Raw genomic sequence first — 16934 nt, forward strand, 5'->3', positions numbered from 1 at the left:
TGGGTTAAATGTTATTGAGAGTCATACCAATTCTTGGTCCATTTATAAATGTTTCAACTTGTGGTGTGGCAAAAGAAAGGTTGTCTACCGTAAACCAATATGCTATGCTACTTGAAATGAAATAAAACCCAGAAAAAATCTCTATTCCATCATGTATTAGAATCCTACCAAGTTTCATCTTGTTTCGACTATCGGTGTCCAACATGGTTATGAAAAACCAATGTTGGTGACCCACAGGTATTCTATGTGTGTGATGAGGTTCTTTAAGACAAAAAGCCATGTATAGGCCTATTTATGGGACAAGATTTGATATGGTGCTTTGGTATAATATGAATGATAAGCATACCAAGTCTCAATCCCCATTACAAGATATAGAGCCATGGATTTGGTCTTACCCTAACAAAAAAAATTCTCATCGTTCGCAGTGTGACAAAGAAAGAGTTCTCTACCCTAAAACAATATTCTACGCTACTCCAATTGCAATAAAGCCTAGCCATAATCTTTATGCAATCATGTATTAGATTCCTACAAAGCTTTTTCTTCTTTTGACCATCGATGGTGAACATGGTTGTGAAAAACCAATGTTAGTGATGCTCGCGTGTTGTATTGTGTGCGACAGGGATTTGTAAAATAAAAAGGCATGTATAAATCTATTTATGAGTCAAGATTTGGTATGGTTCTGGGTTACAATGTTATTGAGAGTCATATCAATTCTCAGACCATTAGGAGATATAGAGCAATGCATTTCAACTTACCCTATCAAAAATGTTTCAATCCTCGATGTGGCAAAAAGGGTTGTCTATCATAAACCAATATGATGTGCTACTTGAAATGAAATAAAAACCTACCCAAAATATTTATACCATCATATATTAGATTCGTACCAAGTTTCATCTTCTTTCTACCATTGGTGTCCAACATGGTTATTGAAAACCAATGTTGATGACCCACACGTGTTCTAGTGTTTGCAACAATGAGGTTCTTTAATACAAAAGGCCATGTACAGACCTATTTATGGGACAAGATTTGATATGGTGCTTTGGTATAATATTAATGAGAATCATACCAAGTCTTAGTCCATTTTATGAGATATAGAGCCATGGATTTGACCTTACCCTAACAAAAACATTTCTCATTGCAGTGTGCAAAAGAAAGGGTTATCTACCCTAAAACAACATTCTATGCTTCTCCGAATGCAATAAAGCCTAGCCATAATCTTTATGCCCTCATTTATCAAATTACTAGAAATTTTTGTCTTCTTCGACCATCGATGGCGAACATGGTTATGAAAAGCCACCTATTTATGGGACAATACTTGATACAGTGCTTTGGTATAATATTGATGAGAATCATACCAAGTCTCAGTCCATTACAAGATATGGAGCCATGGATTTGACCTTACCCTAACAAAAATATTTCTCATTGTAGTGCGGCAAATAAAGGGTTATCTAGCCTAAAACAATATGCTACGCTACTCCAAATGAAATGGAGCCTAGCCATAATCTTTATGACACCATCTCATAAATTCCTACAAATTTATGTCTTCATCTAACCATTGATGCTAAACATAGTTATGAAAAACCAACGTTGGTGACCCTCACGTGTTATAGTGTGCACGATGGGGATTTGTAAAATAAAAAGGCATGTATAGACCTATTTATGGAACAAGATTTGGTACGTTTCTTGGGTAAGATGTTATTGAGAGCCATACCAATTCTCGATCCATTATGAGATATAGATAAATGGATTTGAACGTACCCTAAATGTTTTATCTCGTAGTATGGAAAAAGAAATGTTGTCTATCATAAACCATAATGCTATGCTACTCGAAATGAAATAAAACCTAGAAAAATATCTATTCCACCATTTATTAAAATCCTACAAATTTTCATCATGTTTTGACTATCTGTGTCCAACATGGTATGAAAAACCAATGTTGGTGACCCACACATGTTCTAGTGTGTGCGACGAGGTTCTTTAAAACAAAAAGACATGTATAGGCCAATTTATGGGACAAGTTTTGATACGATGCTTTGGTATAATATGAATGCGAAGCATATCAAGTCCCGGTCCATTACTAGATATAGAGCCATGGATTTGACCTTACCCTAAGAAAAATATTTCTCATCATAGTGCGACAAAGAAAACGTTATCTACCCTAAAACAATATGCTACACTACTCCAAATGAAATAAATTCTGTCCAAAATCCTTATTCCATCATGTATGAGATTCCTACAAAGTGTTTTCTTCTACATGGTTATGAAAAATCAATGTTGGTGACCCTCATGTGTTGTAGTGTGGGCGACGGGGATTTTTTAAACAAAAAGGCACGTATAGACCTTTTCATGCAACAAGATTTGGTATTGTTATTGGGTACAATGTGATTGAGAGGAATACCAAGTCTCAATTCATTTTGAGATATAGGGACATGGATTTGACCTTACCCTATCAAACAATTTTAGCTCATAGCGATGCTGCAGAAAAGTTATCTACCCTAAAACAATATGCTATGCTACTACAAATGCAATAACACCTATTCAAAATCTTTATGCCATCATTTATTATATTCCTACCAAGTTTCATCTTCTTTTGACCATCGATGCCCAATATGGTTATGAAACACTGTTTGCATGGTTGGGCATGCATATGTTTTCGTTTGTCACCACATCTCATACATGAGTATGGAAAAATACGCATCGGTGTACTCCTATCGCATGTCCATATGTTCATTGGGTACAATTATTTGCACATGCCTTAAAAATATTCACTTTAAGATGCATGCAAAGTATCATGACCATTAGACACTCTTTGCATGGTTGGGCAGGCATACGTCCTTATTTTTTCACCATGACTCATACATGAGTATGAAAAAATATGCATTGGCATGCTAGTACTACATGTGCATATGTTCTATGGTTTCAATACCTTTTATACACCTTAAATCTACTCACTTCAAGGCCCATGCAAAGTATCATGTCCATAAACACTGCTTGCATAGTTGGGCACATTTATTTATTTATTTTTCACCACGTCCCATATATGAGTATAAAAACATATGCATCGATGTGTTTCTTTCACATGTGTATTTGTCTGAGGTACATTACTTTGGGCACACCTTAAAACTATTTACTTTAAGGCATATGACTTTAAAGTATCATGTCCATCAGACACTGTTTGCACGGTTGGTGCAAATGTTCTCGTTTTTCATGTCTCATACACATGAATATAAAAACTATGCATCGGCATGCTCCTATTGCATTATGATGGATATGATACTTTGTACACACTTTAAAACTATTTAGTTTAAGTCCCATGCAAAACACTGTTTGCAAGGTTAGACACGCATATGTTTTTGTTTTTCACCATGTCTCATACATGACTGAAAAAATATGCATTGACATGCTCCTATCGCATGTGCATATGTTTGATGAGGATAAAATTATTTTCATGTGCCTTAAAACTATTCACTTAATGCCCATGCAAAGTATCATGAACATTAGACACTATTTGCATGGTTGAGCATGCATATGTTCTTATTTTCTCACCACATCTCATACATGAGCATGAAAAAATAGGCATCAGTGTGCTACTACCACATGTGCATGTTAAATTACACAGCGCAGCAGAACATAAACTCAACAAAGAATAGAGAGTATGCCGCAAACTGGAGATGAACAAAATTTTCCTTCAATACTGATGTCATACAGATGATGGCTCCATCCACCCTTGCACTCCCACCCTTGCTTAGATGGCGATCTAGACAGATATTAGGTGAAGAGCTACTAGCTAGAAGATCTCTGCTAGAAGATCTGATCTAGTACAACGGACTGGGGAGGTCGCCTCTTTATAGCTATGAGGGCAGTAGTCGGATCAACGTAGCCGGTGGAACCGTCCAGTCAACCTAGTCGGTGAAGCTGACCAATCAACCTAGTCTATGGAATCAACTGGTCGTCCATGGAATATTCAAGGAATATTCCCTATACTGTTGCCTCAGGGGTTCCTGCCCTCAAACCCCCACTAGGGGGGCCAGCTGGTCCCCAGGCCCCAACAAGAATAAGGGGCTCCCACACAATCACCTTTCTACCATCAACGGTCTCATTGATAGACCTCATCTGACATGCAAGTCAAGATCCATCTAGTGTCCCAGGCTTGGCTTCTCCTCATATGGGGGCCTTACAACTTGAGCACCTTGGACCACTGGTGGTTACCAGGAGGGTGGGGCATTAAGCATATCTAACAGTGCATATGGTTGATGGGTACAATACTTTGCACACACCCTAAAGCTATTCACTTAAGGCCCATGCAAAGTATCATGTCCATCAGACAACATTTGCATGGTTGGGCACACATATTTTTGCATTTCTTACCATGTCACATACACGAGTATAAAAACATATGCATCGACATGATCCTATCACATGTGCATTTGTCCGATGGGTATGATACTTTTCACATGCATTAAATCTATTTACTTTAAGGCCCGTGAAAAGTATCATGTCTGTCAGACACCATTTTCATGGTTGCACATGCATATGTTGTCGTTTTTCACCATATCTCATACATAAGTATCAGAAATACGTATCGTTGTGCTCGTGTTGCATGTGCATTTGTCCTATGGATACGATACTTTGCACACACCTCAAAACTATTCATTTTAAGTCATGTGCAAAGTATCGTGTCTATTAGATACCATTTGCATGGTTGGGCATGCCTATGTTCTCGGTTTTCACCACGTCTCATACATGGTATCAAAAATACGTATCGGCATGCTCCTATCGTATGTGCATTTTTCTGATGGGTATGATACTTTTCACACGTATTAAACCCATTAACTTTAAGGCCCATGCAAAGTATCATGTCCATCAAACACTGGTTGCATTGTTGGGCATGCATATGTTCTCATTTTTTACGACCTCTCATACATGAGTATCAAAAATATGTATGGGCGTGCTCCTATCGCATGTGTGTTTTTTCGATGGGTACGATGCTTTGTACATGCCTTAAACCTATTTAATTTAAGGCCCATGCAAACTATCATGCCCATCAGACACTATTGACATGGTTGGGCACACATATTTTTCTATTTTCCATCACCCCTTATATCTGAGTATCAAAACAATGAGCATATGCATGTACATATCGCATGCGCATTCATCCAATGGATACAATAATTTGTACATGCCTTAAAATTATTTATTTTAAGACCCATGCAAAGTATCATTCCCATCAAACACTGTCTGCATGGTTGGCAATGCATATTTTTTCGTTTTCCACATCTCATAGATGGGTATAGGTCCTGTCCTAAAGCAATATGCTACACTACTCCAAATACAAAAACACCTGGCCAAAATATTTATGCATTATTTTATAAGAGTCCTATCAATTTTTGTCTTGTTTTTTCCATTGATTTCCCAACATGGTTATGAAAAATCAATGTTGGTGACCCACACGCATTCTAGCATATGCAATAGGGGTTTTTAAAACAAAAAGACATGTGTAGACCTATTTATGGGATAAGATTCTGTATGATACTTGGGTATGATGTGACTTAGAGGTATACTAAATTTCAATCCATTATGGGATATAGAGCCAAGGATTTGACCTTACCCTAAAAAAAATGCTTCAGCTCGTAGTGCGGCAAAAAAATTATCTACCATAAAATAATATGACTCGAAGTAGATGGGAACAATTTCTTTAACCCTCACAACAATTTTGGCTGCAACAATAACAATCAAGGCAGAAGCCCCCTGGGCAAACTCAAACTTCCCAAATACAATGCTCGGGGTGATCCAACAACATTCCTCCAGCATTTTGATGCTGCATGCCAATCTGGAGGAGATCAATCAAAATGAAACCAAGGCCGAATGGTTCCCCATGGCCTTAACCGATGAAGCCTCAGAATGGTACTTAGACCTCCCAGTGGAAGAAAGAGACACATGGGACCTGCTACAAACGAAATTCAAGAGGCGCTTTTAAACGGAGAGACTACAAGATGATCCCACTGTCCAACTAAGCAAGCTCGAACAAGGTCGGAGAGAAGATGTACGCACGTACTTGGGGAAGATGAAACGCTTAATTGCCAAATGTGACCCACACCCTAATGATAAGTACCTCATGGCCTAGTTTATTGTAGGACTAAGGGAGAAAATCCACAAAGACATGGAAAAGACTAGCAGTCACGAAACATTCAGTGTTGCTCATGTGGCAGCCATTGACATCGAGGATGGCATAACTGACTCTGACACCAGCAGTGATGATGGAAGAGCCAATGCATGAGATAGGCGCTCTAAAAAGAAAAAATCCATGTCCACTATAGAAACGTCTAATGAAGATTGCCTAGAGGCCATGACCATGAAGCTAAAACAAGAAATGATGTAGGCCATGGAACAAAAGCTTCACATGTATCAGCCGCCACCTCAAACTTGTCCAAGGCGAGAAAATGTATGGTGTCCACATTGCATGGCCAATCATATAGCAAATAAATGCCCCGTCCTAAGAGCCAGGATTAGTGCACAAACCAATCCACCACCAAGGTTGTGGTGCCACATCTGCATAGTCGGTGGACATGACAAAAATCATTACATCTTCAACATGTGTAACAACCCACCTCGACCTCAACAATACCAACCGGCACCCATCCCAGTGTACAGGCAATTGGCACTTGCACAAGCACCCCTAGCTCCGAGGATAAATCCTATTCCTATCTAGACCCAAGTCCCACAATTACTCAGGAATCCAAATCCATGACCATATCCAAGAGTGCCAAATCCACCTCCTCCGATAGTTCCATACAAAAATTCAAGCCGAGGAAGTGGATTCACAATTCAAGTATGAAGTTGAGTGTCCAGTGTACTATGTGGAAGGAGCAAAAGGTTTAATACCTGTCTATGTGAATCAAGTTTAGCCCAACACATATCAAGTGCTACAGTTGTGGAGAGAATCATCGGATTGCAGAGTGCCCTCATCGTGGTAGCCCCACTACTTTCCAACCACTCTACAATGATTGTACCATTGGCCATGCCTATGTGGATTGTCCCATGAAAAATAAGGTCCCACAAAAAAATGAGGCTAAGCCTGATGTCCCAATCGGCATTATTGGGGTGGACCATAAAAGTCTAGGGTTGGCAAGAATATTATCACAACCTATGAATGTAATTACATGCCAGCAAAAAGAGCCCACCTAGGGCCCAAATATTCCAATTTAATCAACAAGACCCCTTCAAAAAAAAGCACAAGTGCCTATAACTCCATCAAGAAATGATCATCCAAGCCCATCCACATCAGCTCCCGAGCCTCAAATAATAGAAGCTCCATACCCTAATGTAGAAGTGAAGAAGTCTCGATTTCAAGCACTTCAACAATGGGTGCAAAAAGAATAAGCTCAACTCAAGGCTGAGAAGCAAGCACAAGATCCAATCCTTGACTTGGCCCCACCAAGTATTGACACTATACTTGAGCTTCTATTCCAGTAATAAGATCCACAACATAATGTACCAACATGGCAACTTGAAGGGGCCACACTCTCTAGCATTCTAAGTTGCCCAGTTTCCATTCCCATCGAAATCCTCTTATGAAATTGTCCCTAACTCTGGGAGAGTTTCAAAGGATGGATTCAATTAGAAAATCCCCTCCACCTATGGAAAACATAGAAGATATCCTTGTGCAGATGGGTGAGAGAGATGACATATGCAACATCACCTTGCCTTTGATACATAAAGCATATGATGAAGTCCAAGCCATAGTGGATGGTGGAGTAGGTGTGAATGTCCTATCCAAGGAGCTCTATGATGAATGGGGTCTCCCACCAATACAAAAGGCTAATTTCAACATATGCCTTGCAAATGATTCATGTGCAAAGCCGTTGGGAATAGTGAATGGAGTGTCAACAAAAGTCACAGGAGTCCACTTTTCTCTTCAATTCACAATCTTGAATCTCCCCAAGAAATCTTATCAAATCTTGCTTGGACATCCTTGGTTGCATGAAGCATCAGTCCTCCATGATTGGGGAATTGATACATTGACAATCCAAAATCATGACACCACAGTAAGAGTCAATGTGGGGACAAGAGCAATAAAACCCATTGTGCCTAGAGCATTGGATGAATCCTCTTCAATGACAATCTCAAGAAAATCAGCCCCCCTGGGATAGCATGCCTCAGTGGGTGATACACAATGCAATGTCAACAATTGGATCCAAGCATTGGTGACCATTGACAACTGCCATATACTAGATCCCATCTTCTCACGAGTTGATGCTAAGCTGATGTAGGTAAAACCTCCAATCACACATGAAGAACCAATCCATCCAAAGGTTCCATTATTTATGGTTGACCTTGAATGGAATAGTGACCCTGAAGAAGCTACCCATTCCAATAAGGACTCAAATTTTCCTTGGGACATTGAAATAGAAGCTAAAAATGCTCAATTTCAAGATCATGTCTTGACGATGATTTAGCCATTCTCCATGCCCTAATGGTGGTTGAACTTCCCAAAGTTGAAACTCCAAAGTTGAATAATAGCAAAAGATCCCACAAGAAAGCTAAAGGAGGACATCACTACTGCAAAGCCAAGGTCGACCACTTCAATGAGTTTGAACGAGTCCAAACTAAGATCATCGAGTTATATCTTACCAAGCTAGTTCCCCCAAAATTTGATCCACCTCCTCTTGAATGGACTTGAAGGAGTATGCACAATGTATGAACCCTTACTTGGGAATACTTTACCAGTGGAAAAGTTATGCCACAGTTTCTAACATAAGAAGTTTCAAAAGTTTAAGGTACATGTGCGGATGAATTTTTGATAATGAGACTTTAAAAAAAGAAAGTCCACAAGAGCCTCAAAAATTGGTTAATGATACTATGCCACCCAATGCCCATAGCCCATGCACGGCTAGTTCAACACCATCAGAGGCTAATCTTCAAGAAGTTCTTGACTACTTCAAGAACTACACCAATGGTATTGTCCCCATACTGACAGTAAGAGATTCTGAAGTGCAAGAAACTGATTATATTGGAGAGACTCCAATCTATGAGGGACCAGCCAAAACTCACACAATAAACCTCGCCCTTGAAGGGGAGTAAGAAAAATTGGTATTCATTGGGAAACAGCTTACACAAGAAGATGAAACAAAGCTCAAAGCACTCGTAATGGAATACCAAGACTGCCTAGCATGGTCATACAAGGAAATGAAGGGAATTTTACCAAAAGTGGCAGTAGACACAATACCTATTAGGGAAGGTGCCCACCCTAAGATATGTGGACCTTATTGAACACTCATTGAACAAATCCAAAATATGGCACCATGGTCTATGACAAACTGAAAAAACTCTTAGATGATGGATTCACTATGAGATAGAGCATAGTGATTGGGTTTTAGCCATCGTCATCGTGCCTAAACGCAACAAGAAGCTAAGAATATGCTCTAACTTACATCATAGCTTTTGACATATTCATAGACAACTACCCAAAGTGTTGGCCACTAGTAGCCTACGAGGAGCTTTTTCTTGCTGTGGCTTCCCCTTGGAAGTATCCTCCTGCAATGCCTTCATGGACTTCACTTAGGATTGGCATGATTTCATGTGGCATTACACATCTCCTTAAAACCTAGTCCTTACCCATCTTGTATAGTTGTCTTGCAATGAGTTAATAGGGTGCAGCTTTTAAAATTAGTTTTCTAGCATCCACAACTTTCATTTCAAGGGGTGATCTTCCTGCCATTAAGTACCCAATGATATTTGCACACCATTTTGGAACAGCCCCTAACAACAACTGTTGCACAAAAACCATTTGAAAAATGGGGGATTGATTTTGTGGGTCCCATCCATCCAACAAAATAGGGAACATAGGCACGCTGCATCATTGTGGCCACTAACTAGTTTACCAAATGGGCTGAAGCTAATGTAGTCAGAAAGGTAGATGCCAGAAGCACAGCAAGGTGCTTATACGAGAGTCTGATCACCTAATTCAGATGCCCCATTTAAATTGTGTCAAATAGAGGTACTCATTTTGTCAATGAAGCTATCCAAGAACTCTTGTCTAACTTTATGGTAATCCATAGAAAAAGCACTCCCTACTACCCCCAAGGGAATCGACAGGTCGAATCAACCAACAAGATATTATACATTATCCGCACCAAGGTAGTAGAACCACAGTGTTTTGATTGGGTAGAGAAACTAAATGCAACCTTATGGGCATACCGAATGACACTCAAGGTCATCATAAGGAATACACACCTTTTCAATTGGTGTATGGCCTTGGATCTGTGGTCCCACTAAAATTTCTAATACCAAGCCTACGTATAGCAATATAAGAACACATGGGAGATCATGCATCTCTGAAAGAAAGACTCTATCAATTGGAGAAGCATACAGATGCCAAATTAATCACCCACCGAGCCATGACAACAGAAAAACATAGAAGAAAGGCATGGTTTGATAGAAACCTTAAAGCCAAAGACATCAAGGAAGGTGACCTGGTCTTACTATACAATGCCAAAGTCTACAAGGGCAAACTCAAGTATCTAGGTCAAGGACCTTATCTTGAGTAAGAAAAATGAATCCCATCAGAGCCATGCTGTTAAAAACATTGGATGGAGTCCAATTCAACACAACCATAAAGGGGAGCTAATTGAAGTGATACTACATCAACACGCAAGCCATCCCCAACAATAATGAAGATTTGGAAACCCCAAGTCTTCAATAGCTAGCACTAGATTGTTACATGCACACTCACTAGCATATGCATGTTTTTGCACATATAGTTTACACTAGATTGTTACACGCGCACTCACTGGCATATTCACATTTTTGCACATATAGGAAGACCTAATCAATTTCCACCTAGGGATGATTGAATCTTAGCTGCCCTATGAAATCCAACAAATAAGCATATAGTTGGTCCCTACCTAATTGATAGATCATGTGCACTCACACGATTTTGCATAGGCACATAATAGATTGCATCAAAAATATCACACACTTTCATTCCATACTCTCAAAGCATGCAATGAATTCACAAGCAGGACAAGAAGCTATGCCAAATTTCAAGATGAATCAGCAAAAGAGTCTACAGCCTCAGCAATTAGACCCCCGCCAAACATCAGAGCCATCTCCTAAATGCAAAAATATCATGCTTGTATTCAAATTGATCTACAAGTTCAATGATCTGGGTACAATTTCATCCAACATGAATGCAAGATAGCAAGAAATGCCAGCCTTAGCAATGAGACCCTCGCCACAGCCTTAGCAATGAGATCCCCTCTAAAATTCACAGTTGTCACCCTCTCCTCAATTGGATATCAGCTTCCTGATTACAGACTAAAAATTGTATGGTGCAAAGGCATTACAGCAAGAGCGATTGGTATGCCAGAAGCTTAACATCCATTGGGTTATGTGCATGGCATCCCAACTTTAAAATCAAAATAAGCCATAACCCCAGGATGGGTAATAAAATGGATTCGAGAGTATGTTGTCTCTGTGCCAACATGGACTTAGGTAGCACAGAATATGTGTGTAGAGTAGCGATAAAGCTCCGCTTATACTTGCATAAGGCTAGGAATATCTCTCTTAGGAATCCAACATGCACGTTCTACATGCCATTCCTATATGCATGTTCTACATGCAAGTCCTACATGCAATTCCTACATGCATGTTCTACATGCAAGTCCTACATGCTAGTCCTACATGCAACTCTTACATGCATGTTCTACATGCAAGTCCTACATATGCAACATGCGACCCCTACATGCAACTTGCAATTCCTACATGGAACATGCAACTCCTACATGCAACTTGCAACTCCTACATGCAAGTTCTACATGTAGAGAGAGAATGTCTTACAATTCCTACATGCAGAGAGAGAACCTCTCCAACTTGTATAAATGCCCCATAATAGAATGAAGACCACACTGTTTAGGGCATTGTGTTGAGATCTACTTTGGTATTCCAAGCAATTGTCTCCAAGTGTCCATGCTTTCTTGGACTCCATGTCCAAAAGCATGTCCTAACCTTGCAACTCCTCCTCCCCTCTCCTCCAACCTTGCAACCCCTCCTCTCCCTCTTCTCCTCCCTCCTCCTCCTCCCTTCTCCTCCCTCCTCCTCCCCTTTGCTCTTACAGCTTCTTCCTCCTCCTCTCCTCTCCTCCTCCCCTCTTATGCCTTCTTCCTCCTCTCCTCTCCTCCCCTCCTCCTCTCCCTCCTCCTCCTCTCCTCCTCCCCTCTGCTCTTACACCTTCTTCCTCTCTAGTCCTATGCTCTCCCTAAACCCTTAGTCCCTCAATCCTTGACCTCCATGATATACGAGGGAGACGAGTTCTCTGCCATGTACTCTACCATGAACCTTGGATCCTCTTTCTGAACCTTGAACCTCTTCTAAACCCTGGAACCTTCTTATAAACCTTGGAACCTCCTTCTAAACCCTGAACCTCCCTCTAACCCTTAAACTCCTCCTAAACCCTTCAATGCCCAATAAGGAAAAATCCTTCACTACCCCAATCATGATGATGCACGTTTTGTTCATGCATGCTTGCATTATGTTTGCTTACCACACTTAAGCGTACGTCTCTCATCGAAATATGACCCAAGGTCCTAAGCTACACTTGTACTACAAATGACCACACCGATATATCTATAGGTAACCAAAAGCCTTAGAACCCTACATACTGAGAATACCCTACTCTTCTTGCGAAAGCCATGGGAAAGAGAAAACAGTCATGGAGTATTACCAATAAAAAAAGTTATGTGTAGAATACTTCTATAGGGGATAATTCAAAACTACAATAGCAAAATTTAATGTGCAACATGTTTTAATAGGTGAGATTAAGAGAACTTAATCTATTTTAATTGTAGCCTTTATTATGATGTGTTGACTTTTCTCTATGCTAGAATTTTAGTATTTTTAAATATGACATTTTGTGTCTATTATGTGTAGTATATAAAGATGCTTATTTTTGAATTCTATCTTACAATGCAACCCATTAGGCTAACCACTCTTGTTAATTGCTAAATATTTCCAATGTTATTTTTTAACAAACTTTTGTCACTCTTAGGTGTTTGATATTCTTATAAACACTTTGTAAAAAATGCTAGCTCATTGAAATCATTTGTATTTTCAAGCATGCTAAACAAATTTTGAAATTTGAATACTTCCCTTGGAAAATTATGTGTTGCCATACATTAGTGGGCATTCTGTAATCACACATAATGTTTTTTGTGCTACCTTTATTTTAGAAAAATAGTACTATGAGTCTGGCCTTAGGCTCAAGAGAGGGAATCACAAAAAACACATCTACATCAAGTTTTCATTTTTTTTCCAAAACATCAAAAGGACACTTTAAATGTCCTATTATGCTAGTGTTAAGGATTGGTATCTAGTTGCCTTGCCACAATCATTAGATATGCACTTTTCCCACATTTTCCTAGTCTTTTTCCATGGATCTAGAAAAACAAAAAGGATATATGGTATCAACTTGGAAATGAGTATGCAAATCATTCATGCATGATGTGGTTGAGATTTAAACAAGCTTACTGAAGGGTTCCCATGCATTTGCCCCAATTTAATAACCAAACTTGGTATTTTGCTACACTTTCCTAGCCTTTCTAGCCATTTCTCATGCTGATCTTGGATTATGGTGAGTATAAATGCAGTTGACTTGGAAAAAAATTATGCAAGGCATTTATACATAATGGGTTGGAGACTTTAACAAGGCTATTTAAGTATTGGCATCCACTTGCCTTATTGTAATAACTAGTTTTGGTAATCTACCAGAGCCTACTAGCTTTCTAGCCATTTCTCAAGGATTTGGGATTAGGACTAGGGTAAATAGTATCAAATTTTTAAAAGAGAGTGCAAGAATTCATACATGATTTTTTTTGCATTGGCATTAGTTTAAGGATCTATATCCATTTTCCTTTCTATAACAACCAGATATAGCCTTTTGCAATAGTTTCCTAGCCTTTTTAGCCACCTTTCATGGATGTGATAATTGAGAAAAGAGTGTGTTAGGCATTCAACATAATAATTTTGAGATTGTGACAAGTCCATTTAAGGAACAAAGTGCATTTTTCTCCTCGTAGTTACTAGATATGATTTTCTCCTTCACTTTCCTAGCCTTCTAGGGATTTGGAATTATGACAAGAATAAATGAGATCACCATGGATAAAAAGTGCATAAGGCATTGGGTTTGAGATAGTAGCCAATTTGTTTAAGGATCCACAATCATTTTCTTTACTATAACTACTAGATATGGCTTGTTTCTATCCTGTATTGGCATTTTTAGACATTGGGCATTTTTCATAGATTTGGGAATGCAAGAAGGGTAAGCAAGGTCAACAGAGTGAGAAAGGAATCTTCACATGATGAGCTTTAGATTGGGATTATGTTCATGTTTTCATGTTTGTGTTAATGGGTTATTAGCATTCGTTAATTACGCATTAAAGTAGCATGAAGACAATGTGATCACATTGCTTATCGAAAAAAATCAGTGGGAAACCAGGTAAAACTATTGCCTATATTATTCATATAACCGATGGTAATATGTACATTACTAGTGGTAATATAACTAATACTAGTGGTTACTATTATCATTGGTATTATAACTAGCGGTAATACTATATTACTGACAGTGTTCTTCATATTACCACCGGTAGTAGCTTAAGTACCGACGGTATTGTGGGCTACAGATTCATAGTTTCCCGTGTAGCCTAGTGGTATATATTGGTGGAAAGGGAAATAGAGCCTTGTCATTCAATTTGAATGTGGTTCATATCCTGATAAACCCTTTGGTAAGTTGAGAAAGAAAGCGAACCACGATTTGGATCTGAATAGTGGTACGGTTGAGTGGGGGAGGGTGAGTCAGCATTCATTATACTTGTGGGTATGGTTTGCTACTCCAATTCCTTGCATTTTGGGGAAATTGCAGACCACAAATGTGAGGGCTAGTGGATGTGAGTGATTGTTTTATGTTTTGGATCATGGTTTATACTCTAACTCCTTGCATTTTGGGGAACTTGTGGACCACGTTCATGAGTGCCAATAAATGCGATTGTTAGTGAGGAGTCTTAACCTAAAGCATGGAGAGAAGGGGAAGATGAGATGGCAATGAATTTGAGCAAAAAAAGGGCATCTGTTGTGACTACAAATGCACAATAATGCCTAAAACTAGAAATTCTCATCCACAATCTTTAAGACGCATTGTGACTAGGCAAACTATGGATGCATCGAGTCATTTCCATGTTAGTACTCATATGCATGGGAATGTTCCTAGGGTTGAACAAGGAGTTGCACTCGAGTTGCAAAAGAGGATCTCAATGCTAAAACGGGTACTACCCCGATGCTTGATCCACCCTATGAGGTTGTTTACCAAGATATGGCGAGAGGATTTATGCGGGTGTCACAATCCTCTCAAAGAGGTATTCCACATGCACAGGGGTGGAAAATATAAGTCACATGATCCAGAATGGGACTTGTTCATTAATTTTTGTGACTATGTTGAGTGGAAATGCAAGTATTGTGGAATACCAAAATCAAGGGGAGCACCTCACATAAGGGGTCACTTACTTGGTCACTCAAGAAAGAGCATTCAGCATTGTGCAACCCTAAGAGCTACTATAGCAGCTTGCACCTTGACAAAGAAGTTGCAATCTTCTGGAAAAATACAAAAAATATTAATTGGGAAAGTCAAGGTGTAAGTGGAGTTGAGTCTGTAAGCACACACAATGCCAGAAGTAAAAGTGTTGTGGGCTCCCATGCCATAACTCCTTGTGTGGACTCTAACATGCAAGATAGATCTTGACCTATGGCTCATGAAGTTAGATTGGCAATTGCGACTCCTAATTTCAGGCAACTCACGATCAAGGAGAGAATCAGTGAAGATTGGATAAGCAAGTTAGATCCCCAACTTGATTGGTGCCGCCGTCCCAAGCTCTTTGATGTAATCTTCTTGAAAGAGTACCTACATGCACCTCCATGTCTCAAAACCCATCCCTAGTTCTATGTAGCTCCACGACGTCACAGATGGGAAGCCAAAATACACACTTTGGGTGAAGATCGTACCATTAATTGGCCAATGATCGAACCATACTCTGGTGTAGAATGGAATATCCAAGGCACACTAATCTGAGCACTTCAACACCATGAGAAAATAATGCGCATCACATTGACCGCTTCCTCCACCAAAATGCTATCTTTTGCAAAACATTGGAATACATTTTGGAGCTCCCCAGCCACATTGACCACCATTTGCCTCGACTCAGTTTCAATCCCAATGAACGGATCGATGCTCAGATTACAAGTCGACTCTATCAAAGAGTCATCTTCTTAGAAGCACGTCACATATCTCTATTCGAACAATGGTAGAGGGAACCTACTTCTACTGTAGACACTTGGCAGGGCTTTATGAAACTTCCAGAGGATCAGAGACTTTTAGGAACTAGCCACCTCAGAGGGAGTGCACCTAGGATACAGCAGATAGAGGCAACCATTCTGCCAGAGTGGATTGACACAGATGACATGCTGCTCATAGAGTACTTGGTGGGGAGCATTTTCAGAGACGAGCATTACATTACCGATTATTGCACTGCAGGTTGCACATGAGGATACCCTTGTCTTTGATGTTCAGTCAGGAGTTCAGTCAGGAGGCAGACTTAGCAGATCTTCTGATGATATTCTTTTGGAGGTTTCATTTTAGCCTGTCAGGATTGGAAGTTTCATGGCGCGGGGCAGGGACTCACAGTGGTATCTTGACCCTGATCCTATTCTTCTTGTGTTGGGATCTTGGAGACTCTGGCTATATGGTGCTTCCCCTATATTCTTGCAGTGGGACCCAGGGGAGTGGGAATGGATTGATGAGGGGCACCAAGAGAAGAGCTTCCCCTTCTTTTGCTACACAGTTAGAAACTCCTGGAAGTTTCAGCTTAGCAGTAAAGGTTGGAGGCCCT

General features: G+C 39.7%; 1 protein-coding gene across 1 annotated transcript in view; it reads left to right on the forward strand.

Moving 5' to 3' along the window:
- LOC147895488 (serine carboxypeptidase-like 26) overlaps positions 1-16684 on the forward strand; it is a 67970-nt gene extending 51286 nt beyond the window's left edge. Inside the window, exon 11 of the mRNA XM_087383473.1 lies at positions 16580-16684. Within this exon, the coding sequence (XP_087239599.1) occupies positions 16580-16684 (105 nt within the window). The remainder of the gene's footprint in view (positions 1-16579) is intronic.
- The last annotated feature ends 250 nt before the right edge of the window (positions 16685-16934 follow it).

The sequence above is a fragment of the Dipteris shenzhenensis genome, chromosome 13 (genome assembly GCF_047967505.1).
Source record: "Dipteris shenzhenensis isolate YYH24624 ecotype China chromosome 13, Dip_SZ_1.0, whole genome shotgun sequence".
Lineage (NCBI taxonomy): Eukaryota > Viridiplantae > Streptophyta > Polypodiopsida > Gleicheniales > Dipteridaceae > Dipteris > Dipteris shenzhenensis.